The 26,546-nt window shown below is 44.2% G+C and overlaps 2 protein-coding genes across 3 annotated transcripts in view; one reads left to right on the forward strand and one right to left on the reverse strand.

Moving 5' to 3' along the window:
* The first annotated feature begins 655 nt into the window (after positions 1-655).
* LOC134347996 (T cell receptor beta chain MC.7.G5-like) lies at positions 656-25,915 on the forward strand. The gene is made up of 6 exons (XM_063050725.1): positions 656-901; positions 995-1,327; positions 2,695-2,988; positions 20,356-20,448; positions 24,458-24,506; positions 25,436-25,915. The coding sequence occupies exons 1-5, from the start codon at positions 853-855 to the stop codon at positions 24,499-24,501; spliced, it is 813 nt and encodes a 270-aa protein (XP_062906795.1). The 5' UTR covers positions 656-852; the 3' UTR covers positions 24,502-24,506; positions 25,436-25,915.
* ttf2 (transcription termination factor, RNA polymerase II) overlaps positions 21,751-26,546 on the reverse strand; it is a 98,612-nt gene continuing 93,816 nt past the window's right edge. For both annotated transcript variants that reach the window (XM_063050724.1, XM_063050723.1), the window contains exon 23: positions 21,751-24,608. In XM_063050724.1, coding sequence (XP_062906794.1) covers positions 24,464-24,608 — 145 coding nt within the window. In that variant the 3' untranslated portion in view covers positions 21,751-24,463. The remainder of the gene's footprint in view (positions 24,609-26,546) is intronic.

Below are 26,546 nucleotides of genomic sequence, written 5' to 3' on the forward strand. Positions count from 1 at the left end.
GCTCCAGCAGTTGAACTTGACAGCAGTGCAGGCGAAGGTTGCAGGTGAGGGTTACAGGCGAGGCAGGGCTTCAGCAGAGACAGGGCAAGGCAAGGCTTCAGACACTGGTTGCAGGGCGAGGTTTCAGGAGGAAGAGGCCAAGAAGGGATTCAGACGTGGTTGGGGGGAGGGTTTGACGGGAACAATCCAGCAACCAAGCCCTTGTCTCCCGAGGTCTTTATGTTTCTGCCCAAACGAGAATCAGGTGTCTTAATTAGAGCACCTAACAGAAACAATGGAAAACAGGACAACCTGGAATATGTATCGACGGACCGGACCGGACCGGACCGGACCGTGAACTGGAATGCGGACTTACGGACCGGACCATGACACAGACATGTTTTATACATTTAACAAGGTGCTTTATTAATGCAACAGAGTTAGTGAGTTTTTCAATGTTCGTCGTCAGCCGGGTCATACTGTCCGTGAACTCCCTGTCGGTTGCCTCCATATGCTCCAGTATTTGTTGTTTTTTAGTTTTAAGTCCTCCTGCGCGAGAGCCAACAGCAATTCCTTTTAAGTTTTTCTAGTCTTTAACTGGTCAAACGCGCACCAAGTATACCGTTTCCTCTTCGCTTGGTTTCTGTGTGTCCTGCACATACCCAGTAGGAGGAGATTCGCCCAAATATCCGTCTAATGTGGACAGAGATTATTGAAAAACGATTGGTGTGGATGCCTATCGTTTTTACGCGAAACCGGCGTTTTCAAAATTATCCGGTCTAGTGAGGACGTTGCCTAAGCTAAAACTGCCACAAACTCGCAGCGATTTATCAGAGCTGGGTGATTCCTGTCCCGACGCTTCCTTCACCCAACATGTCACTACTCGGAAACTTACTGTACACGCTCTGGCTGTTTCTTCCGGGTAATTCAAGCGCTCTCTCCGTTTGACATTTATTCTCGTTGCCTTCTCATAATTTTGAATCTTTTTGCTAATTGCGATAATTTTCTGTTCTAGGGCCCGCTGTTGCTCTGAAAGTGAACCAGACACCTTCAGCTCTGACCCTTCTCCGAGGACAGACAGCTCGGATCGGCTGTTCCCTGTTATCCGGGGACGAGCGGGTGGATTCGGTGAGATATTTTTGGACGCGGACACCAGACAAACCTGTACACGGGTCCAGTAATTTCTTGAAAAATGGCACTCGGATTTCTCTGTCCAGGTCTGAAGGCTGGCTGGTCATTCGCGAGGTGACTATGGATGACTCTGACACCTACCATTGCTCAGCGCTGAGAATGGGTTCGGGCCCCTGGAAAACATATTTTGGAATCGGAACAGAAGTAACCATCCGAGGTACAGTACGTATGAAATGAAACCAGTAAACACTGGAAATACTCAGCAGACTGGGCAAAGTGTGAAGCGAGGGAACTGGGGCCAAAGTCTCAGACCAATGGCCGAGCTGGAAAACGAGTCTTTAGGTCCCTTTCCCCAAACGCGCCCTGACCTGCTGAAGGAATCTTGTCTTCGCGGCGTTTGGTTTGTGTTTTGCTTCTGACCCAAAGTAACCGGATTAGCAACACCGAAACAATCTCCCGCATGGGGAAGAGAGAAGACTTGTCGCTGAATACATCAGCGCCACATCCCAAAAATTCAGTGGTAGAGAGGCGGGTAAAGGACCGACAAGAAATCGGTTAAACACTAGGGGGATTGGTAATGGCGATCGGAACCGCGAAACTTCCTTGTTGGGACACACTGCCAGTATATTGTGTATCCTGTGACCAATGTGTGCCTGGTCGAACGGAGCTGAAAAATAAAACTAGAAAGAGCTGGAAACACTCAGCAGGTCGCAAATGCGGAGAGGGAAACAGAGTTAACGTTTGGTATTGAAGACCTTTCGTCAGAACTCTTCTACTCTCCGACCTGACCTGCTGAATATTTGTTGGTTCTCTATACCTAGGTCTGAAGGCTGGCTGGTTATTCGCGAAGTAACTGCGGATGACTCTGACACTTAGCATTGCTCCGTTTTGTGAATGGATTCGAACTCCTGGAAAACATAGTTTGGGAGCGGAACAATAGTAAACATCCAAGGTAAGTATGAAATGAAACCAGTAAAGGATGGGATTGCTCGGCAGGCGAGGCAAGCGAGGGAACTGGAGCCAACGTCTCAGACCAATGGCCGAGCTGGAAGAAGATTCCTTTCTCCAAACGCGCCCTGACCTGCTGAAGGAATCCTTTGCTTCTGAACCGTGAAACGTCCAACAAGGAACGCACTAGGCAGCGTAATTGTAACTGTAACTGGCCGGGGTGTGCCTGGAAGAAAGAAACGGAAAGATAAAACCAGGACATGATGGAAACACTCGGGGCCCGTTGCTGATGAGAAACAAACGTTTGGTTTGAAGAACCTTCGTCAGAACTCTTCGACCTGAGACCTTACGTCTGTTTCTCTTCCCAAAGTTGCGACCTTACCTGTTGGATATTTCCAGTGGTTACTGTTTTTAATTTTAGATTTTCACTTGCTGTAATATTTCGAATTCGATCCGTTCCCGGGCTGTATTTTGTTTCTCTTCCTGACGGTGCATTTCGAGACTCAAAATAATCAACTCGATTCACATTGTTACCTTTGTATCGTGCACCGTCTTCAGTTGTGTCCACTCTTGCTGTCTGTATCAGTCTGGGTTACAGTAAAATTCACAATGTGTTAATTCTCCCGTTCTGTGCAGCGAAGCCTGACGTCTCCCTCTCTCTGGATCCCAAGAACGAAGCCGCTGGGATTCAAACCCTGACTTGTGTGGCGGCGGGATTTTTCCCGAAAGATCTGAGTATTTCTTGGGCTGTAACGGGAGATGTCTCGTATGAAACAAAGGCGGGTCCGCTGTGGGTAAGCGAGGACCTTACCTACAGCCTGAGCTCCCGGCTGCGGGTGAACGACTCTCGGCGGGAGTCAGTTCCCGTCGCCACCTGCCTGGTTCGTCACGTTACAGGGAATGTGAGGACAAGTTTCACTTTCAACCGAGGTAGGTGGTTTACACAGGGAGTAAATCTCACAACCTGCTTCACCCAATTACGGGTGAAATTGGAAGTAAATTTTGTAAATTTATACAAACCATGGGGTGAACGCAATTCGTTAATCTGAAAAGTAAAAGTGTGGGTAACGCCCTCAATATCTACAGTCTTTTATTGCAAAATCATTTATTTCAATATACTGAATTGATTTAAAAAAACTGGCGCTGTAATGTTATGGTAAAACAGGCAGAAGATACAGACAGGTTAAATAGAATAATTACAAGAGCGCAGGGTTCCAGTTAGGTAGATTATCGGACGAAGACGATCATTTTTATTAGAAAATGGAAGGCCAACGATATGAAAAAAATGTTAACGATTAATTAAGAATTGTCCACTCATAAAGCAATGAAAGGAGTTAGGACGGTTGCAGTAAGTCCGGACTCGGAGTTGCTGGAGCTGATTTGGAGGCAATTCCATGCAGCAGAACCAAGGCAGGGCGAAGTCGAGGAAGGATCCGAGGCGAGCTTCGATCGATTTAAGAGCCGAACTGAATCGGAAAGGTCGTGCACTCCGTGATTTGTACGATTTAAGCATCGGGCCAGTTTGAATTAGTTTGTGTGTGGGGGTCGGAAGCGAGGGGCGGGTCACCTCGGCTCAATACTCCGCGGGGTTTGCTGGTATCTGCGTGGCACGGAGGCGGTGGCCTGCAGTTCAGTGGTCTTCTGGATCGTCTGCAATGATGCCTGGCTTTGTAAACTTCAGTTCTCAGTGGTGTTCCCTTGCCTTTATTTTTTGCATTTTTTTTTCTCTCTCCCTGTACACGAGATGTTTGACGGTCTTACTTTGTTTCTAATGGGTTCTGTTGGGGTTCTCTGCCTGTAAGGAGACGATTCTTAAGCTTGTATAAAGTATACATACTTTGAACTTTGAACAGGTATACCACTTTAGATACAATTGGCGTGGTTGACCGAGAAGAGGAAAGCCACCGTGGAAAACGAGTCAGTGGGTGTAAAAATAGGATGATTTGGCAGGCAAAGGCGTGGCTGAGGAACTGGTGCAGGGGACAGGGGTTCAGATTCATGCATCATTGGGATCTCTTCTGTGGAAGGTACAAACTGTACCCGAGGGGCTCCGATATCCTTGGGGGCAGGTTTGCTAGATTTGTTCGGGAGGTAGAAAAAGATCTAGTGTTATCACTGTATATATAACAAAGCTCTCGCTCTAAGTAATGTTACGAGAATACACATAAAATTAAGATGTTTGCTGGCCTGGGCTAGCATCAGTGGCATCAGCAGTTGGTCTGCCACCTGCCCTCAGGGGAAGGAGAGATAAGGAACAATGGAGCAGCGTCTGGAGATGTGTAATGAAGGGATGTGGGAGGAAGAGCTGTCTGGAGCGGCTCCCCGCTTTGAGCCCTGAACTGTTTGAAGTGATGGACAGGCGATACCCCAGCAGGGGGATAAAAAGGGACAGGTTCGCTAAGACAGACACACACGCCACCCGAGGTAACGAGACCCTGGAAGCGGTGCGCTTCTCACGAGTGGGTGAGAAGTCCCAGACAACGACAAGGGTGGAAAGGTACGATCAGCGGGAACCCGGTGTGTGTCCGCCCTTGCCTGGGTGCCGGGTTCACTGCAGAGGATCGACCGCATCTGGAGGAGGGGTCACAGTCGGTGACCTCAGGTGACATCACCAAGGACCCGCCCAAAAGCTGTTTGTGAACCATCTCGCTGGTCTGTGAGCCATCTTGCTGGTCTGTGAGTGAAGCCGTTCTGAATGATGAGTTGTTCCTATTCTATCTCTCTCTTCCCCCACGTTGTCCACCGCCATGGCAACGATTACTGCGAACTGAACTACTAAACTGGACTGAACTTTGAGTCATTTTGAAATTGGTCATTTACCCCTAGACAACGATAGAGCTTGATTGATGCTGTTATCTTAATTCTGTGCACATGTGTGTTTATCATCACTGAACTGTTGCATTTATTATCCTTTCGATTACTGTGTTGCTTGTTTCTGTAATAAAACTTTCTTAGTTCTAGTACTCCAGACTCCAACTGAGTGATCCATTTCTGCTGGTTTGGCAACCCAGTTACGGGGTACGTAACATAAGTGGGGGCTCGTCCGGGATTTTGAACGCTAAATTTGGGACGGAGTAAATTGATTGGGTTAAAATTCCCGAAAGAAAGAAAAGACAAACAGCAGAAATGGAGGTTAAGGAATTTATAAAGGCGCCGACCTTGGAGGCATTAGAGGATGCCAGGAAATCGGAATTGATAGCTGTGGCAAAACGGGTGAATCTTGCTAAGGTGAAGTCGACAATGAGGAGAGAGGAGATACACAGAGCTATTGTAGAGCACTATGTATCTAAAGGTGTGTTTCCCCAAGGTGAGCTGGGGGAGGTGTCTATTGAAAAACCTGCTGGAGACGCGGTACAGGTACAGCTTGAAAAACTGAGACTCGAGCACGAGTTCCGGGTACGGCAGTTAGAAAGGCAGGAGAAAGAGAGAGAGTTAGAAAGGCAGGAGAAAGAGAGAGAGTTAGAAAGGCAGGAGAAAGAGAGAGAGTTAGAAAGGCAGGAGAAAGAGAGAGAGTTAGAAAGGCGGGAGAGAGAGAAAGAGGTAGAAAGGCAAGAGAGAGAAAGACAGTTGGAGAGAGAAGAGAGACAGAGGGAAAGGGAATTTGAGCTGGAGAAGTTAAAGATAAGGGCCGAGCAGGGGCTCGTGCCGAACCAAGGTGGAGGGTTCCGGGCGACCCAGGAGGTTAGGCTGGTTCCCCCATTTGACGATACCGATGTGGATCGGTACTTTCTCCACTTCGAAAAAGTAGCTATAAGTCAGGACTGGCCGAGGGATAAGTGGGTTGTTTTACTTCAGAGTGTACTGAAAGGGAAAGCCCAACAAGCTTACTCCGCTTTATCCCCGGAAGATGCCCAGAAGTATGAGGTGGTGAAGGAGGCCATCCTCAGGACTTATGAGTTGGTCCCGGAGGCATACCGGCAGAGGTTCCGGAATGCGAGGAAGCGGTGGGACCGCACGTATTTGGAGTTTGCTCGCGAGATGCAAACATATTGTGAGCGTTGGTGCGCCTCGAAAGGGGTAGAGGGGGATTATGACAGACTGCTGCAACTGGTTCTGATTGAGCAGTTTAAAGGTTGTGTCCCTGAGGGTATGAGACCCTACCTCGATGAGAAAGAGGCAGCCACGTTAGCCGCAACTGCTAAGTTAGCGGATGAGTATGCGTTGACGCATAAAATGAAGGTTGCCCCGAGTAAAGGCTACCAGAAGGGTAGTCAGGACGGCGGGGAGAGTCCACCGGAAAAGTCAGAAAGTAAGCCGGGGACTAGTGAAAAGGATAAGGTAGACCGGGAGCAGTCTGGTAGGAAGTCTCCTGGAGTCGTCTGTTATAATTGTGGGAAAGTCGGACACGTTGCGTCCAGGTGCTTTGCCCCAAGGAAGGAGACGGGGAAAGGAAAAGCGGAAATTTTGAATGGCTGTATTGAGCTGTTAAGCGAACCGCTAGGGAAGGACAGGTCTGAAAAAGTCCAGGAAGGGCGCGAGAGGTTTATCTCGGCCGGACTGGTGTCAGTGAAGGAGAGGTTAAAACCAGTTCCAGTGCGGATCTGGAGAGACACGGGAGCGTGTCAGTCACTAATACTGAAGAGTGTATTAGAGTTTAGCTCAGAGACCCAGATTGGGGAGGTAGAGGTCAAAGGTGTTGGGGAAGGGACAGAGTCAGTCCCTTTGCACCAGATACATTTACAGAGCAACCTGGTCTCTGGACTAGTCACGATCGGGGTGAGGTCCGAATTACCGATGAAAGACGTGGAAGTCTTGCTCGGTAATGACATCGCCGGAGGAATCGTGTTCCCAGTCGTGAGATTGACGGGTCAGCCTGCCAGCATGGAGGCCCCGCCCGCGATGGTGAATTTGGCTGAAACATTTCTGCCAACCTTGTATGAGACAGGGTGTAGTGAGATAAAAGGTAGTGAGGGAGCTGGGACGGACGTAGCAGTAGCCAGGAAAGAATTTGTGCAGACGCAGGAGCGAGACGAGGGGCTGATGGTTTTTGCCGAGACCGCTCTCTCTGACACAGCCTTGACAAGCTATTGTGCGGAGGAGGAAGTGCTAAGGAAGAAAGGGAAATCAAGTACAGCATCCGCAGATGAGGAGTGGGGGGTGGTGCAAAAGAGTTATGGGGATGAGGTTTTTAACATGGCCCACGAGGTACCCCCCGGTGGACATTTTGCGGTGCTGGAGGAAACAGTTGGTGGAATCATGAAAGAGATTTACCGGCTGCCCAGGGGGAAGAATGTTATTGATCATGACCGACGCGAACTGAGACGGTCACCGGCTTTTGATATGCTAACAAACCTAGTCGGTGTTAGCGTGGAAATCAATGAAGCTAGGGGCCCCTTGATAAGAGGAAAAAACCATTTTGAAAAGATTAGGATGGGATCGGTCAGATGGGAGAAGGCTATTGTTTTGGCCAGGTCTACTGATAAGGTCTCTCCCTTAATCCCCGAACAAAGCGAATCTTTAGAAGGAGTAATTAAACGACTCGCACCTATGTGTTTGATTGTCCCGAGGAAATGCAAAGAACTGGGACGTTGGGTTATGTCTGTTACAATAGGGCGGCCAAGTAAACAACACCCATATTTTTTGAGTAATTCAGTGACTAAAGGGCTGATGAACACAGAGGTGTGTATTGGCAATTTAACACGGCTGTCTGAAGCCAGCTTGATAGTGAACCTTGGAAAAAATGAATTCGGCCACACGAATGTCACTTACCTGGGAATTGTGGTGACACAGGGGCAGCTGGCAGTGATGCAAGCTACAGTGCAGGCTATCGCTGACCTCCCAACCCCGACAGACAAGAGGGCCCTCAGAAGGCTTTTGGAGATGGTGGGGTACTGCAGGAAGTTTTGCAATAACTCTGCGGTCAATACCCGTCCCCCTCCTACTAAGCCCTTGCGAGGGAAAATTGAGTCGGAATGGGACGACCCTTGTTGTTGTGGTCCGGGACAAAACCAAATGAGAGGTTACATTGGTCGCAATTCATCAGTGTTTTTGGCCACTATGAAGTTTGCTGAGTTGGAGCCTGGTCTAAGGGATTATTAATAACACGTGTAAAAGGAACAGAAAATGTGATGACTGTCTGTCAAGGTGTTGACAATTTCAAATTCTCTGTATTAGCTAAATAACTGTTAAAGATGTATATTGTGTATGTATCAGATAATGTAGTCATGTTTGTAATTTTTACCTCCCGGTAAAAATCCTTAAAGGGGGGAAGTGTTACGAGAATACACATAAAATTAAGATGTTTGCTGGCCTGGGCTAGCATCAGTGGCATCAGCAGTTGGTCTGCCACCTGCCCTCAGGGGAAGGAGAGATAAGGAACAATGGAGCAGCGTCTGGAGATGTGTAATGAAGGGATGTGGGAGGAAGAGCTGTCTGGAGCGGCTCCCCCCTTTGAACCCTGAACTGTTTGAAGTGATGGACAGGCGATACCCCAGCAGGGGGATAAAAAGGGACAGGTTCGCTAAGACAGACACACACGCCACCCGAGGTAACGAGACCCTGGAAGCGGTGCGCTTCTCACGAGTGGGTGAGAAGTCCCAGACAACGACAAGGGTGGAAAGGTACGATCAGCGGGAACCCGGTGTGTGTCCGCCCTTGCCTGGGTGCCGGGTTCACTGCAGAGGATCGACCGCATCTGGAGGAGGGGTCACAGTCGGTGACCTCAGGTGACATCACCAAGGACCTGCCCGAAAGCTGTTTGTGAACCATCTCGCTGGTCTGTGAGCCATCTTGCTGGTCTGTGAGTGAAGCCGTTCTGAATGATGAGTTGTTCCTATTCTATCTCTCTCTTCCCCCACGTTGTCCACCGCCATGGCAACGATTACTGCGAACTGAACTACTAAACTGGACTGAACTTTGAGTCATTTTGAAATTGGTCATTTACCCCTAGACAACGATAGAGCTTGATTGATGCTGTTATCTTAATTCTGTGCACATGTGTGTTTATCATCACTGAACTGTTGCATTTATTATCCTTTCGATTACTGTGTTGCTTGTTTCTGTAATAAAACTTTCTTAGTTCTAGTACTCCAGACTCCAACTGAGTGATCCATTTCTGCTGGTTTGGCAACCCAGTTACGGGGTACGTAACAGTAAGAACTGGAATTCGATTGTAAACAAGGTGGGGGAGCTGAAACCTGATTGGATGAAGACTTACCAGTCCGGAGGGTCGGACAACGGGGGTTTAAATACCACCGCACTCGACATGGCCAGGCATCATCCCTGAAGAAGATGGCGGAGTTTGACATTGAAACGTTAGTTATAATCGATACCCGGCTGGAAGTCCGAGAAGAGTTGATTTGTTCGGGAGGGTTTAAACTAATTTGGCAGGGTGATGGGAACAGGAGTGATAGTTGTGACGATGAGGCAATTGGCTTACAAACAAAAGCAATGTGTAATGAGACTCCTAGAAAGGAGGGGCTGATGAAATGGCAAAACTGCAGTCAACTGGATGAGTTGCAATGTAAAAGGGGAGAAAATTGAAAAGGGTGAATACAGTGCTGAAGTTGTAATATTTGAATGAGCGTAGTAAACGGAATAAGGTAGGCAGGTGCACTGGTAGCACAGTTACAGATTGGCAGGTTTGATGTTGTAGGCATGACTGAATCATGGCTGAAAGCAGATAAAACTGGAAGGTTAATGTCCAAGGATACACATTGTATCAAAACGACAGACAGGAGGGCAGAGGAGGCGGCATAGCTCCACTGGTAAAAACTTAAATCATTAGAAAGAGATGACGTTTGGACGAAAGGTATTGAATCATTGTGGGTAGAGCTAAGCCACTGCAGGGGTAAAAATACCCTGATGGGAGTTATATACACACCCCCAAATGGTACTAAGAATGCGGTCTGCCAATTATAACGGGAGCTAGGAAATGCATGTCAAAAAAGCAATGTTATATTAGTCATGGGGGATTTCAATATATAGGTAGATTGGGAAAATCAGGTTGGTGCTGGATTCCAGGAGGGTGAATTTCCAGAGCGCCTACAAGCTGTTTTTTTTTTAGAGCAGCTCAGCTAATGGTTGAGGCCACCAGGGATCAGCTATTCTGGATTGGGTGTTGTGCAGTGAACCAGAATTGATTTGAGAGCTGAAGGTAAAAGAACCCTGAGTGGCAAGTGATCATAATATGATTGAATTCACCCTGAATTTGAGAAGGAGAAGCTAAAGTCAGCTGTATCAGTATTACAGTGGAGTAAAAGGAATTACAGAGGCATGAGAGAGGAGTTGACCGGAATTGATTGGAAAAGAACACTGGCAGGGATGATGACATAGCAGCAATGTCTGGAATTTCTGGAAGCAATTCAGCAGGCACAGGATAAGTACATCCCAAAGAAGAAGGCCTATTCCAAAGGCAAGGTGACACAACCAGGGCAAACAAGAGAAGTCAAAGCCAACATAAAAGCCAAAGACAGGGAATGTAATAGAGCAAAAATTAGTAGGACGTTAGAGGACTGGGAAGCTTTTAAAAACCAACAGAAGGCAACTTCAAACATCACTAAGAAGGAAAAAATGGAATACTAAAATAAGCTGGCCAATAATATTAAAGTTTCTTGAGATACATAAACTGTAAAAGACAAGTGTGAATAGATATTAGACCACTGGAAAATGATGCTATTGAGGTAGTAATGGGGGACAAGTAAATAGCAGACAAAGTATTTTGCATCTGTCTTCACTGTGGAAGACACCAGCAGTATGGTGGAAGTTCCAGAGCGTCAGGGGCCAGAAGTGTGTTGATTTGCCATTTATAAGGAGAAGATTATTGGGAAACTGAAAGGTGTGAAATTAAATAAGTCACCTGGACCAGATGGTGTACACCCTAGGGTTCTAAAAAAGGAGGCAGAAGAGATTGTGGAAGCATTAGTAATGACCTTTTAAGAATCACTAGTTTCTGGAATGGCCGGCTGGTGGCAGAGTGGCATCAGCACCGGACTGCGGAGTGAAGGCTCCCAAGTTCGAATCCAGCCAGTTCCCTTGCACGCTTTCCATCCGTGCTGGGTTGAGCATCAAACTAGCAACTGGGCCTTGTAAAAATAAGAAAGCCTGCTAAAAAAAATGCCGTCATGACGGCATCCTGATGACTCCACTTGGAGTTAAGGGCTTTCTTCTTCTTCTTCTTCAGTTTCTGGAATGGTTCCAGAAGACTGAAAAAGGTGCAAATAGAAACATAGAAAACCTACAGCACAGTACAGGCCCTTCGGCCCACGAAGCTATGCTAAACATGTCCCTACCTTAGAAATTACCTAGGGTTACCCATAGCCCTCTATTTTTCTGAGCTCCATGTACCTATCCAGGAGTCTCTTAAAAGACCCTATCGTATCTGCTTCCACCACCACTGCTGGCAGCCCATTTGACGCATTCATCACTCTCTGCATAAAAAACTTACCCCTGACATCACCTCTGTACCTACTTCCAAGCACCTTAAAACTGTGCTCTCTTGTGCTAGCCATTTTAGCCCTGGGAAAAATCCTCTGACTATCCACATGATCAATACCGCTCATCATCTTATACACCTCCATCAGGTCACCTCTCATCCTCCGCCACTCCAAGGAGAAAAGGCCGAGTTCATTCAGCCTATTCTCATAAGGCATGCTCCCCAACCCAGGCAACATCCTTGTAAATCTCCTCTGCACCCTTTCTATGAGAGATGGCACTATGGCAAACTAGGAAACTTGACAATACTCTAACAATCTTTTTGAAAAATGAGATCTAGCACATACTAACTTACTGCTGTGCTGTGTGGCTTGCAGAGTAAAGACCACTTATTACTTACTAGGTTTGTAAACAGTCAACTATTAGCCTCAAAAACAGGAACAGCACTGACGCAGAAGCCTAGATATTTACGAAGTCAGATGTTTGTTTTTCAAAATTAAAGCTTAGTTCTTCTGGATTTCTTCACAGCAAAGTCCTTGATCACAAAATAATCTGCAGATGCTGGGGTCAAAGCAACACTCACAACACGCTGGAGGAACTCAGCAGGTCGGGTGAACCTACCAGCCTTCTCCTTCCCACCCTCCCCCCACCTTCTTTATAGGGCCTCTACAGTCCTGACGAAGGGTTCCGGCCCGAAACGTCGACCGATCTTTTCCAGGGATGCTGCCCGACCTGCTGAGTTTCTCCAGCGTGTTGTGAGTGTTGCAGAGTCCTTGATAAGATGACTAAAATCCAGTTTCCAAACAAGATTACTTTCCAGTGACATCAAAGTAAGATGATTCAGCCTGTCCTGTCCCATTGTGGATCTGAGCCTATTCTTCACTAGCTTGAGCTTGGAGAAAGATCGGTCACCACTTGCATTTGTGACAGGGAGAGTCAGGTAAAGCCTCAAAGCAATGCTTACATTAGGGAAGATGACCCGCAAGTTGTTTTTTTTTCTCTGAAGAAGCATAAAAGCTCTGTTGCAGATGAAATATCTTTGCCACTTACAAATTCCCTGAAATGGATAATCTCCTCCACAAAGTCTAACTGCAGGTCAGCTAAATATCTGCTTTGGAGATCAGATGCTCCCTTGTGCAGATCTTGTACAGAGAGAGAAGGGATATTGTTTGGGATGCCAAATGTATTGTTAAGGTCATTATATGATGCAAATCTGCAATCAATTTTTGCAAGTAATCTATCCATCATGACCAAAAAAAAGTAGCTGAGAATTTTTCTCTGGCTGGCAAGCCAACATCAGGTGTTGTGGATTCATCCAGAAAGATTTTAAGTTTTCTTTGTCATTGGGTGTCTTCTTTGTACACTTGTGAGACTGTTGGAGACATAGTTTTAGCTTGGGTCTCAAAAGTATCAAATTGATCATGCAATCTTGCTATGCATCCCCGTAGTGATCTCACCAAATCCACAGCATTACACAGGTCTAGATTTACAGCTTGCAATGCAACACTTGCACTTTCAAAGCGCTGAAGAATGCAATGCCACAATTTGCTCAGAAAAGCTATCTCAAGCTTGTCCAATTTTTTGATAATGAACTTGCTTCATTTCTAGTTGCCACATTCTGATTAATGTCATCTGCAATGCTCTTTAACGAATCTTGAATATTGGCATGATTTCCACACAATGCCTGTGTGGCTTCTGCATGTGCTGCCCATCTAGTATTAGAGACAGACTTCAGAGTTTCAGTGCGCTTGTTCACATTGGGCTGAAGTCCTGCGGTCACCACCTTCCACCTAGAAGTTGACTTGGAGCAGAAGTTGAACACATTCTGCACGAAGCTGAAAAAAAATCAGCTGTTGTAACACAACAGTTGACACTGTTGATTCCAACAAGATTCAGTGTGTGTGCTGCACATGGAACCCACTCAGCGAGTGGATTGATTTCCTTGATGCGGGATTGTAAGCCTTTGTATGCACCGGACATCTGTGCAGCATTGTCATAGCACAGCCCCCTGCAGTTGCTTATGTCAATATTCACCTCTCCTAAAACTTTGAGCAGAGACTCTCGATGAGTAGAAATCGTAAGAATCGCTCCTGAATGTTTCCATCAGTTGACACATAACGTAAAATGAATGTGAGCTGATCTACGTATGCAACATCTGTGCTTGAATCGATGCTAATAGAAAAGTTTTTGGCTAGTTTGACTTCACTTGACGATCTCTGACAGAACTCGATCGCTCTTGAGCTCAATAAACGCCTCACATGTTTTAGGTGAAGGATATGGAGGGGTGCCTGATCCTGCATTTCCAAATTTCTGTATGTGCGCCTTCAAAAACGGGTCAAGCTCACTTATTACCTCTAGAATGCCCATCATGTGGTTGCTGTTACCAGGCCTGCCAAATATGTCACTGAAGCCTCGGATAGCCAGTCTCCTCTCGACCAAAAACTTCACAACCGCCACCACTCTTCTCAATACGTCGGTCCAGTAGATACACTTTGACTCGAACTGTTTTTGTAGTTCTGTATCTATCCTCCCGCTGTCAAACGCTAGTGTAACGTAGGTCAGTATCGTTTTCCTGTGGTGTTTGCTATTTTCATGCTCTCCTATGTGCTCAGCGGCACGTTTCCAGTTGCTAAAGCCAGTTTCGAAGATAGACTGACAGTTCCCATCACTGAAGATGCAGTGTGCAAAACAAAACTCACAGCCGGTGGAAGGGGAATATAGGAGCCATTGACTTGATATGTAGTGGCCTTTTACGAGCTTGTGTTTGAAGTGAAATTTGGAGAAAAAATTTCTCTGCTGTTTGTATACTCGTTCTGAAGTTTTGATATCCACATCCTTATTTGGGCAGGTCTTTGGCACTTTCTTAGCCCAGTACGCTCGGACTGAATCATCTAACATTTCCTTTCCCCAGTGAGCAGGATCAGTGCTGTAAGGATCCTCAGTAGTGGTAACATTAACATCCTCCTTCCTTGCCTCCCACAGTAGCCTAGGGTACATCTCATCTGGTCCCGGTGACACATCCAACTTGATGCTTTCCAAAAGCTCCAGCATATCCTGTTTCTTAATACCTACATGCTCAAGCTTTTCAGTCCACTTTAAGTCATCCCTACAATCGCCAAGGTCCTTTTCCATAGTGAATACTGAAGCAAATTACTTATTAAGTACCTCGGCTATCTCCTCTGGTTCCATTTACACTTTTCCACTGTCGCACTTGATTGGTCCTATTCTCTCATGTCTTATCCTCTTGCTCTTCATGTACTTGTAGAATGCCTTGGGATTTTCCTTAATCATGTCCACCAAGGCTTCTCATGGCCCCTCCTGGTTCTCCTAATTTCTTTCTTAAGCTCCTTCCTGCTAGCCTTATAAACTTCTAGATCTCTATCATTACCTAGTTTGTTGAACCTCTTGTAGGTTCTTCTCTTGTACACTTGCCACAAAGGGAGAGGGACAGAAGAAGGGAAATTCTAGGCTAGTTACCAGTCTGACATTAGTGGTTGGGTAGCGGTTGGTGTCAATTATTAAGGATGTGGTTTCAGGGTACTTGGAGGCACATGATAAAATAGGGTGTAGCCAGAATGGTTTCCTCATAGTAAAATCTTGCCTACCCATCTCTTGAAATTCTTTGAAGAAATAACAAGCAGAATAGATAAAAGGAGAATAGGTTGATGTTGTGTACTTCGATTTTCAGAAGGCTTTTGACGAGGTGACACACATGAGGTTGCTTAACAAATTAAGAGCCCATGGTAGTGCAGGAAAGATGGACTAGCATCAATTAAGCAGTGGCTCATTGGCAGGAAGCAAAGAATGGGAATAAGGGAACCTTTTCTGATTGGTGGCCAGCGACTAGAGGTGTTCTGAGAGGGAGTGTGTGTTTTGGGACTGATTCTTTTGACATTATATGTCAATGACTTGGATAACAGAACGGATGGTTTTGTTGCAAAGTTCATTGGTGATTACAAAGATACAGTAGATGGAGGGACTGTCATGGTCCGGTCCGTGATGTCCGCATTCTGGTTCATGGTCCGGTCCATCGACCCTTGCTCCAGGTTTTCCTGTCTACCCTGTTTCTTTTCTTGTTGAGCTCTAATTGAGGCAGCTGATGCTAGTTGGGGCTGGCTGCATAAATACCTCCAGAGACCAGGGCATGGCTGCTGGATTGTTCTTGTCCTTACTCCTTGTATCCCTTCCCCTGCCTTCTGTTTCCTGGCCTGAAGCCCTGCCTTGTCTTGCCGGTAACTCTCGCCTCGCCTGAAGTTTTGTCTTGCCTTGCATTGCCTGAAGCCTTGCCTTGTCTTGCTGTCTTGTCCTGGAGTCATCCCGTACCTAGCTCCCTTCCTGTCCCTTGCCTCCGCCAGGTAAGTCAGGCCGTCTTGCCATTACCCTGCTGTTGGTTCTGTCCCTTCCTGTTCCTAGCCTCTGTCAGGTAAGTCAGGCCGTATTGCCGTTACCTACAGTGGGTTCTGTCCCTTCCTAACCTTTGCCTCCGTCAGGTAAGCCAGGCCGTCTTGCCGTTACCTGCGGTTGGTTCCATCCCTTCCCTCCATCGGGTGGAGTTCTGCGCCCTGCCCAGGAGTTCCGCACCCTGCCCAGGAGTTCCATGCCCTGCCCAGGAGGAGCCTCCAGCCTCCTGCCAAGCCTCGCCTGAAGTCTCTAGCCTCTAGCCTGAAGACTCCACCCTCCTGCCTCCTGCCAAGCCTCGCTTCGTCTCTAGCCTCTAGACTCTAGCCTGAAGACTATAGCCTCCTGCCAAGCCTCGCCTCTAGTCTCTAGCCTGTAGCCTGAAGACTCCAGCCTTCTGCCTCCTGCCAAGCCTCGCCTCAAGTCTCTAGCCTCTAGCCTGAAGACTCTAGCCTCCTGCCTCCTGCCAAGCCTCACCTCTAGTCTCTAGCCTCAAGCCTGAAGACTCCAGCCTCATCCTGCCTGCCAGCCAAGCCTTGTCCTTGCCTAGTTCTGGGGTCCGAGCCAGAGACAAGACCCAGGTACTGGGTCCTTGTCCAGTCTCTGGCTCGGGGTCCAAGCCCGGGCTCCTAGCTCTCTTGTCCAGTCCTGTTCTGGGTTCCTGGTTTTCGTGTCCACGTCCTTGCCCTCACCCTGTATCCTAGTCCTGTCCCTAGTACTTCAGTGTCTGTGTCTTGCACTTGGGTCCGTTCCTAGCCACCTCCTTATGACGAGGACTGAACCAAGGATGTAATGTTGAGTCTTTATAAAGCAATGGTGAGGCCTCATTTGGAGTATTGTGAGCAGTTTTGGGCCCCTTATAAGACCCCAAGACATAGGGGCAGAATTAGGCCTTTCAGCCCATCAAGTCTGCTCCACCATTGCATCATGGCTGATCGTGGATCTCACTCAATCCCACACACCTGCCTTCTTGCTATATTCTTTGATGCCCTGGATGACTAGGAAATGATCAACTTCTGCCTTAAATATACGAATGGACTTGGCTTCCACCGCAGTCTGTGGCAGAGCATTCCACAGATTTACTACTCCCTGGCTAAAAGAATTTCAACTTTCCTCTTTCTAAAGGCTCAACCCTTAATTTTGAGGCTGTACCCTCTAATTGAGGATACCCCACCATAGAAAGCATCCTCTCCACATCCACCCTATCTGGTCCTTTCAACATTTTGTGAGTTTTAATGAGATTCCCCTGCATTCTTCTAATTTTCGGTGAGTACAGACCCAAAGTTGCCAAATGCTCCTCCTTATCAAATGCCTTCTGAAAATCCAAGTAAATGACATCCACTGCCTCTTCCTTGTCCACCCTGCTTGCTACTCCCTTGAATAACTCTAACAGATTTGTCAGGTAAGATTTCCCTTCACAGAAACCATGCTGAGTTTGACTTATTTTATCATTAGTCTCCAAGTACCCTGAAACTTCATCCTTATTAGTAGACTCCAGCACTTTTCCAACCACTGAAGTTAGGCTAACTGACCTATAATTTCCTCTTTTTTTTGCCTTCCTCCCTTCTTAAGAGTGAAATAACATTTGCAATCTTCTGGGACCATCCAGAATCAGGCGATTCTTGGAAGATCATGACAAATGGATCTATTATCAACCTGTCTCAGGAAGGATGTGCTGACACTGGAGTGGGTTCGTAGGAGTTCATCATAGGAAAATGATTCCAGGATTGAAGGACTTGTTGAAAGGGCTGCAGAGAGTGGATGTGGAGAGGATGTTTCTAATGGTAGGAGAGTCTAGGACCAGAGGACCAGAGACCGCAGCCTCAGAATAGAGGCTTTCATAATGGAGATGAAGAGGAATTTCTTTAGTTAGAGTGGTAAATCTGTGGAATTTGTTGTCACAGGTGGCTGTGGAGGCCAAGTCATTTCATACATTTAAGGCAGAGTTTGATAGATTCTTGAACGGCTGGGGCAGGAGCGGAGATGGAGAGAAGGCAGGAGATTGGGGCTGAGAGGGAAAATGGATCAGCCATAATGAACTAGCAGAGCAGACTTGATGGGCCAAATGACTCAATTATACTCCTATGGTCAGTCAGGTATTTGGCACTGTGGCTGAGAAGGGAAGGGAGGAAAAGAGTGAGCTGTAATGATAGTAGTTTCATTGGTTTGGGGAACAGACAGATGGATCTGTGGATGAGGATGAGATTCCTGCACTGTGTGGTGCCACAACAACAACCACTCACTGAATTTCACAAGACCAAAGAGCTGATTATTGACTACAGGTGGGTGAAACTGCAAGTCCATAAGCCAGTCCTCTTTAGGAGATCAGAGGTGGAGAGTGTCAGCAGCTTTAAATTCCTCCATGTTACCATTTCAGAGAATCTGTTCTGGGTCCTGCGTGTAAGCAATAAGCAAATTTGCGATGACAACAAAATGGGGGTGTAGTCGACGGTGAGGAAGACTATTAAAGCTTGGAATGGGAACTGGACCAGATGACAAAAATTGGCTGAAAACTGGCAGTGTGAGGTGGTGCATTTTGGTAGGACAAACCTGGCTTGGATTTACACGGTAGAGCACTGAGGAGTGCGGTAGAACAGAGAGGTATAGTGGAATATAAATCCATAATTCTGAGAAAGTAGCATCACAGATAGAGCTGTTAAGAAAGGTTTTGGCACATTGGCCTTCATACTCCAGTATTGAGTACAGGAGTTGGGAACGATATGAAGTTGTATATGATGTTGGTAAGGCCTAATTTGGAGTACAGTGTGCATTTCTGGTCACCTGTCAATAAGAATGAAGGAGTGCCAAGAAAATTTACAACAATGGTGCCAGGACTTGAGGACTTGAGTTATAGGGAAAGGTTGAATAGGTTAGGATTTTAGTCCATAGAGCACAGAAGACTGAGGGGAGATTTGATTGAGGTATACAAAATTCTGAGCGGTAGTTGCAAGCAGGCTTTCTCCACTGAGAATGGGTGAGACCAGAACTAGAGGTCATGGGTTAAGATGAAAGGTGAAATGTTTAAAGGGAACATAAGGGGTTATTTCTTCACTCAGAGGGTGGTGAGAGCGTGGTATGAGCTGTCAGCAGAAATTGTGGTTGCAGATTTGATTTTAACGTTTAAGAGAAATTTGATAGGTGCATGGAGAGAAGTTACCATTGGAAAATTAATGTATGCTTGAATTTATTTTCCTACAATCAGTGTTCTTTAAACCATCTGCACAGCAGACTTCAGTTTAATATATATGCTACTGTGGATTATATTCTATAAAGGAAAATTACTGTATTTCCAGCAAGACTAGTCTTGGGGTACTTAAATTGTATTTAACCAAACATAATTTGTCATAAATATCCATGCAGATCATACTGTCACTTTGCTAGAGTGCTATTATAGTCTTATCAGTGTATATTTGGAATATAATGAAACATAATATTTAGTTAAAACAATTAAAACCAGAATTTAACTTGTGAAAAAATGTAAGTTGCCACACAGTTTACATGTGGTCTACTTGTGGTCAAGTAACTGCAATACAGCTGTAGTTTGAGATGAAACGTTCGATTTGTAGTGGAAAATCTAAATTGCACAATTAAAGTGAATATATGGGTGCAGTTATAAAGTACTGAGTAACTAATGATGCACCATGGAAATATTTGCAGAAACTTGGTCATGGAGGGACATCAGATCATTGCTAGACTTTTTAAAATGCATTTGATTTCACATGATCTCTAGCCACTGTTAATTCCCTCCCCATGAGAGCAGCTAATAATGATATTGAATGAATTGATGATAATTGTTTAGAATGATCATTTCCTTTTTTTAAAAACTGAATCTATTTTGGACTTTGCAATCCACAAGTTATTCCTTCAGGTTTACTTAGAATAAGTATACACTACAAGAAATTCAAGTACATCATTAATATTTAATCTGAAATGTTCCTTCCCCAAATGACAAATATTTTTAGCATTTAAAATGTTTAAAATCTGGAATGTTTTACTTTTCAATTACTATTGAAAGACACTACTAAACTCTAGAACATTCAGATTTTATGACATTTCCAATGCTTGTTTCATAGTGTACTGCATGAATTATACTGAACCACATTTAGCACATTTCATTAATAAACAAAATGTAATTTGCATCAGATGAACTGATTAATTTTAATTCCAACATCTGGTTTTGATATTGTGTTTTACTTTTGAAAAAACCTCACAGTTCCTATCAGTGCTTTTTAAGATTAGAGATAACCCTAGAAGCAATGCAAGTATGGGTCAAAAATATGTGATTGTCATACACATGCAAAAATAGGTCAGTGACAATCTAATTTATTTTAAGATGCTCAGATCACTTGAAAACAAAACTGCAAAAAAATAAAGAAGCCATCTATGCCAGGTCTTTTGTCTCTCAGTTATTCTATTAGAAAAATGGCCAGATTTAAAAAAAATTGCAGCAGCAAGAATTTCAGTTTGCATTAAAGGTTGTTAGATTATTGAAGGAGAATGATGATAATCTGTCTACTCTATTTGCAGATGACTATCTTATCCCGTTTATCCTACGTGCTGTCATCATCACCGTGGGAACTAGTTTATTATTGCTGGTAGTGATTGCGTTCAGCTTTGTTGGTAAGTTGCAATGAATGAAATTCTTTAGAAGCTATATTAGGGATTATTCTGGAGTTATGAAATTATATGAATATAGCAGTTTAATTCAAGCAAGAAACAGTCTTCAGTTCTTAATGTAAACAAACCTGTAATTAAAAGGACGGTTTTGCAAACAAACAATATGTTTGGCTGCTGAAAGATATGGCTTACAAAGTGAAGTGACCATGAGTTCTGGTTTGCATCAGCCAAACACAAAACAATGGGAAATAAACTCTTGGGCTTCCAGCCAGGTACAAGTATCAATTTTAGCCGATGTTTCAATGACAAACTCTGCCATTTTCATCAGGGATGATGCCTAGGCATGTCTAGTCTGGTGGTATTTATACCCCCGCGGTCTGTCCCTCCTGATTGGTTAGACCTCACCCAATCAGGTTTCTGCTGTCCCGCCTTGTTTACAATCAAATTCTAGTTCTTACTTATCAAGACCTTCATCTTTGATAAAATTCTTTTTCTCTAGTTTTATTTCAATTACTTCCTTCACCAGGAGGTCCCCAAAGCCATTTGTGCAGCACAGCAGTTTTGTGCCATCGGAGTCAATTCCATGGCTGTTGTGAATGCAATGTTTTGCTACCACTGATTTCTTTGTGTAACCCAAACAGATACAACTTCTATGCTCTTTGATTTGGGTTTCCACCGTGTGTCTCATCACATTGAAATTAGATTAGTAAGAACTGGAACTTAACTGTAAACGAGGTGGGACAGCAGAAACCTGATTGGATGAGAACTAACTAATCAGGAAGGACGGACTGTGGGGGTATGTATACCACTGAACTGGACATGCCTAGGCATCATCACTGATGAAGATGGCAGAGTTTGTCATCAAAATGTTGGTTAAAGTTAACCTGAGAAGAGTTTATTTGTCATGTATGCAGGGAAATCACTCGATTCTTTTTCATAAAACCATGGGGTTATGCTAATTGGTCTGCATCAAACCAGACAACACTGGTTAAGCTACTTACAGCGTGGTGACTGAGCTGAAGGGAGCTTGCAGAGCAGACTGAATTTGTCACTGAGTGCATCAAACATAGGCACAGACACATCTGATCAATCTGTATTTGGTGTATTTCCTTACTTAAAGCCCTCACAGCTTAATTTTGGGTGCCTGGCATCTCTCTCGCCAGAAGCTTTTACACTTTACTTTGTCCCAACCAACTCTGGCCTTTTACCTCTTCTCGTCTATCACCTCCCCCGGGCCCCTACTCCTCCCCTTCCCCTCCAGCCTTTACCATTCAGAATATAGTATTAATGGTAAGACTCTTGGCAGTGTGGAGGGTCAGAGTCCACAGGACACTCAAGTTGCTGCGAAGGTTGACTCTGTGGTTAAGAAGGCGTACAGAGTATTGGCCTTCATCAACCGTGGGACTGACCTTAGGAGCCAAGAGGTAATGTTGCAGCTATATAGGACCCTGGTCAGACCCCACTTGAAGTACTGCGCTCAGTTTTGGTTGCCGCACTATAGGAAAGATGTGGAAAGCATAGAAAGGGTGCAGAGGTAACTTACTAGGATGTTGCTTGGATTGGGGAGCATGCGTTATGAGAATAGGCTGAATGAACTCGGTCTTTTCTTGGAGCGGTGGAGGATGAGAGGTGACCTGATAGAGGTGTATAAGGTGATGAGAAGCATTGATCATGTGGATAGTTAAGAGGCTTTTTCCCAGGGCTGAAATGGCTAGCACAAGAGGGCAGTTTTAAGGTGCTTGGAAGTAGGTACAGAGGAGATGTCAGGGGCAAGATTTTCTATGCAGAGAGTGGTGACTGCGTGGAATGGGCTGCTGGTGATGGTGGTGGAGGCGGATACGATAGGATCTATTAAGAGACTCCTGGACAGGTACATGGAGCTCAGAAAAATACAGGGCTATTAGTAACCCTAGGTAATTTCTACAGTAAGAACATGTTCAGCACAGCTTTGTGGGCCGAAGGGCCTGTGTTGTGCTGTAGGCTTTCTATATTTCTAAGTTTCCTACCTACCCGGTTTCACCTATCCTCCTTTCCCACCCCCACCTTTTCATTCTGGCGTCTGCCCCCTTCCTTTCCAGTCCTGAAGAAGGGTCTTGGCCCAAAATGCTGACACTATTAATTTCCCTAGATGCTGCCTGACCTGCTGAGTTCCTCCAGCATTTTGCGTGTTGTTTTGCATTTTCAGGACCTACAGAATTTCTGTTTCCGGTATTTGAACATGAGAATATGCTTTCACAGTAGATATGTAACTCAAACTTAAAATAATGAAGTAAATGATGTCATTGTAACTATTGAAATTGGATTGAGTATCTATTGTTATTATTGATCTGAAGGACATAAAAATGTTATGTACTTTGAATACGAGAGACTCTGCTGAGGGTCTCCAGGAGAATGCAAGCTTGTGAAGAATAAAGACCTTTATATCACCAGCTTCATTGTCTCTCTGGTCACTCAGATCACAAGTTACAATAAAGATTTATACTCCATCTTAAATCAGTGAACCTTAATTTTGAGAGTGTGACTCCTGTTTCTAGACATCCCAGTCAGGGGAAATGTATTGAAATACTTACAAAGTTCAATAAATAAATGAGACCCCCTCTCAGTAAACCCACCCAGCTTAATCTCTCCTTTGAACAGTTGAAGAATCACTTTAGTACATCCTTTTTTGTGTAATGGTGTTCCATTTCGTTTTTCAAGATGAGCTATGGATTGTAGAGTTGTTTTCAATTACTCGTCTCATTTTAAATTGTTTTATATTTGTTTACATAATTAAATGTTGAGCTTTATTATTGCAATCCACAAATGTTATCCCAAAAGCTTTATTTTGATAAATGTAGACTACATTCATCGGAATGGCCTACTCCTGCACCTATTTTCTATGTTTCTATAAATGTAGGTAAATGTCAACAGGCAGGACATGCATCAATGTGGAATAAGCAGCATTACTGACCACTAAGGCAAAGCCTTTTGGCAAAATAAAAATTACATCCAACTAATTCAACAAATTACATGGTAATTACTGAATAGGACAGTATTTTTAAATGTAATCCTACGATTACATTTAAAAATATCCTAGATATACTGTACTGTATACTTATGCACAGTTTTCTTCTGGAATATTATAGTTCGCCAAATGCAATATCATGGGTAGCCAAAGTTTTTACCCAGTTTGGTACTTATGATTCTGTGGGAGTACTGGCAAGATTTGCAAGATCTCAGAACTTGTTGAAGAATGAATTTAAACCAGAGATCTAACAGTGCATTGTAACTGTAGAATTCACTAATCCAAGTGTAAACTGTTGGTTATAAACTGGTACTCTAAATGTGAATGGACCCACTTTCATCTGAGTAGCCAAAGCAAAGGAAGTGCAATGGCACATTGGTTTACACAAGAGAAATTAAAATTACTTTTCTCACATGGAATCCTGGAGAATGGAGATGAGATTAAATGAGGGAATGTTCTCTCAATGCAAGAAATGCATTGATTTAAGTTTCATCTGTCACCCAAGAAGCTGGAACTGTCACATTGTACTAAATTTTTGACAATGTCAATTTAATCACTAACCTAAGTGCAATTTGAGCTGCGTTTTATTTCTTATCATTGTATTAACAATGCATGAGTAGGCACTTCATTTGAATGCAAAAGTAAATAGCTTGGCTGCTTGAATCTTAAAGGATGCTAAGAACATAAAAACAATTTTTCTAATTTTAGTATTTTGCAGGTAATAGCCAATATAACATTGATGATGAATTTGTTGCTGTATCTTATGTTTATCAAGACAACATCTAACCAAATGTGGGATGGGGATTAACCTTTGAGGCAATTGTACAGTATATACCAAATGTAAATAACTTTAGTATATGAAGCTTTTGTATGTTGTCATAATTATGCAACAGCATTCAGGTGTTTTGATATGTTTCAGAAATCCTGTAGCATTTTCTGAGAACCTTTTTAAGAGTTTACTTTGACAGTTATGTTAGATTTTGAAAAAATATCTTATTTTCCATTTAGATCGACTCAGACACCAAACAGGATGCGGAGATCAGCAAGAGTAAGCTTGGTAAATGTTTCTCCAGTCCCTGACAGCACTTTCTTTGCCAGCTCCTTTTTCTTTTCCTGAAGTTCGAAGATTTTGTCTTCAATAGTTCCTTCACACACAAACCTACAGGGGAAAGAATAACATTAATCTGCAATCAGAAATCTACAAAATTTCTCTTTTAAAGTATTTTGGTAGCAATGTCATTATTAGTTAGGGGTGACATGGTATTGTAACAGTTAGTGCCGTCTGTAAGGAGTTTGCACGTTCCGCCTGTGACTGTGTGGGTTTCCTTAGGGTGCTTCCGTTTCCTTCCACATTCCAAAGATGTATGAGTTACAGTTAGTAAGTTGTGGGCATACCATGTTGGCACTGGAACCATAGCGACACTTGAAAGCTGTCCTGCATACAACTTAGACTGTGTTGATCACTGACACAAATAACATTTTTCACTGTATGTTTCGATGTACATGTCACAAATAAAGCTTTTCTTTAATCTTTACTTGAGGCGGTGAAAACAAGTTCAGTTACAGTAGCTAGTCAGATGTATTTGAAGCCTGTTCAAACATATACTGACCCAGATAAAATGCCATGTTTTCAGCAGTAATGAGTTTGACCTGAAACACTTGTTTTTCCCACAATAGATGATACCACAATCTAGTAAGTATTCTGTACGTGAACTCAACATTTTCAATAAAGTAAATGGACAGAATAAACCATTTCTATAAGGGCACATCAAAAATGTCCAATGTGCCTTGTTTCTGTTCTGCCAACTAGTCAATGAAATTGTTTGTCATCTGTATCCATGACTAATATCCTTGGCTATAGTAAAAAATAATCCTAATATCTAACATTGTTTCATAATTCAACCACTGTTTATACAAATGGGTATCTCCTGTAATTTTAATGCTAAGTCTGTGAGCTGAAATGTTAAATTGTTTCTATTTCCACAGATGCTGCCAGACCTGTTGAGTGCTTCCACAGTTTTGTTTCCAGGATTTTCAGTTTCAGATGCCTGGTTGTAATTTTAAGGTTCCTCCCCACCTTGTCCTGGTCATCTGCATCAGTCGGAGGTTTGCTTCGCCTATCAATTATTTAACATCTTAACAAACCTCCCCCCCCCCCACACCCCAACCAATTTGCTCCTTAAGTTCCTGCACCCAGGAAGCACAAGCCTAGTTTATGCACTTCTTGCAGAGCTCTATCATTCCAGTGAATTTACGCTGCATTCCTAACAAAATTTTATCAATAGCAAGTGTGCCTACAGTGATATATTTAGAACATTTTTAGTTTCTGGATGTTCTGGATTATGAGAGAAAACTGGCAGAGAACATAAAAACGGACTGTAAAAGCTTTTATAGATATGTAAAAAGGAAAAGACTGATAAAGACAAATGTAGGTCCCCTGCAAACAGAAACAGGTGAATTGATTATGGGGAGCAAGGACATGGCAGACCAATTGAATAATTACTTTGGTTCTGTCTTCACTAAGGAGGACATAAATAATCTTCCAGAAATAGTAAGGGACAGAGGGTCCAGTGAGATGGAGGAACTGAGCGAAATACATGTTAGTAGGGAAGTGGTGTTAGGTAAATTGAAGGGATTGAAGGCAGATAAATCCCCAGGGCCAGATGGTCTGCATCCCAGAGTGCTTAAGGAAGTGGCCCAAGAAATAGTGGATGCATTAGTGATAATTTTTCAAAACTCGTTAGATTCTGGACTAGTTCCTGAGGATTGGAGGGTGGCTAATGTAACCCCACTTTTTAAAAAAGGAGGGAGAGAGAAACCGGGGAATTATAGGCCGGTTAGCCTAACGTCGGTGGTGGGGAAACTGCTGGAGTCAGTTATCAAGGATGAGATAACAGCACATTTGGAAAGCGGTGAAATGATCGGACAAAGTCAGCATGGATTTGTGAAAGGAAAATCATGTCTGACGAATCTCATAGAATTTTTTGAGGATGTAACTAGTAGAGTGGATAGGGGAGAACCAGTGGATGTGGTATATTTGGATTTTCAAAAGGCTTTTGACAAGGTCCCACATAGGAGATTAGTGTGCAAACTTAAA

This window comes from Mobula hypostoma, chromosome 6, assembly GCF_963921235.1.
Source record: "Mobula hypostoma chromosome 6, sMobHyp1.1, whole genome shotgun sequence".
Classification (NCBI taxonomy): domain Eukaryota; kingdom Metazoa; phylum Chordata; class Chondrichthyes; order Myliobatiformes; family Myliobatidae; genus Mobula; species Mobula hypostoma.

Excerpts from the sequence above, each read along its gene's own strand:
- LOC134347996 (XM_063050725.1), top strand. The coding sequence starts at position 853 with ATGTCACTACTCGGAAACTTACTGTACACGCTCTGGCTGTTTCTTCCG. Across the intron at positions 902-994 it reads GCTCTGGCTGTTTCTTCCGG|GGCCCGCTGTTGCTCTGAAA; the intron begins GTAATTCAAGCG and ends TTTCTGTTCTAG. Across the intron at positions 20,449-24,457 it reads GATTGCGTTCAGCTTTGTTG|ATCGACTCAGACACCAAACA; the intron begins GTAAGTTGCAAT and ends TTTTCCATTTAG.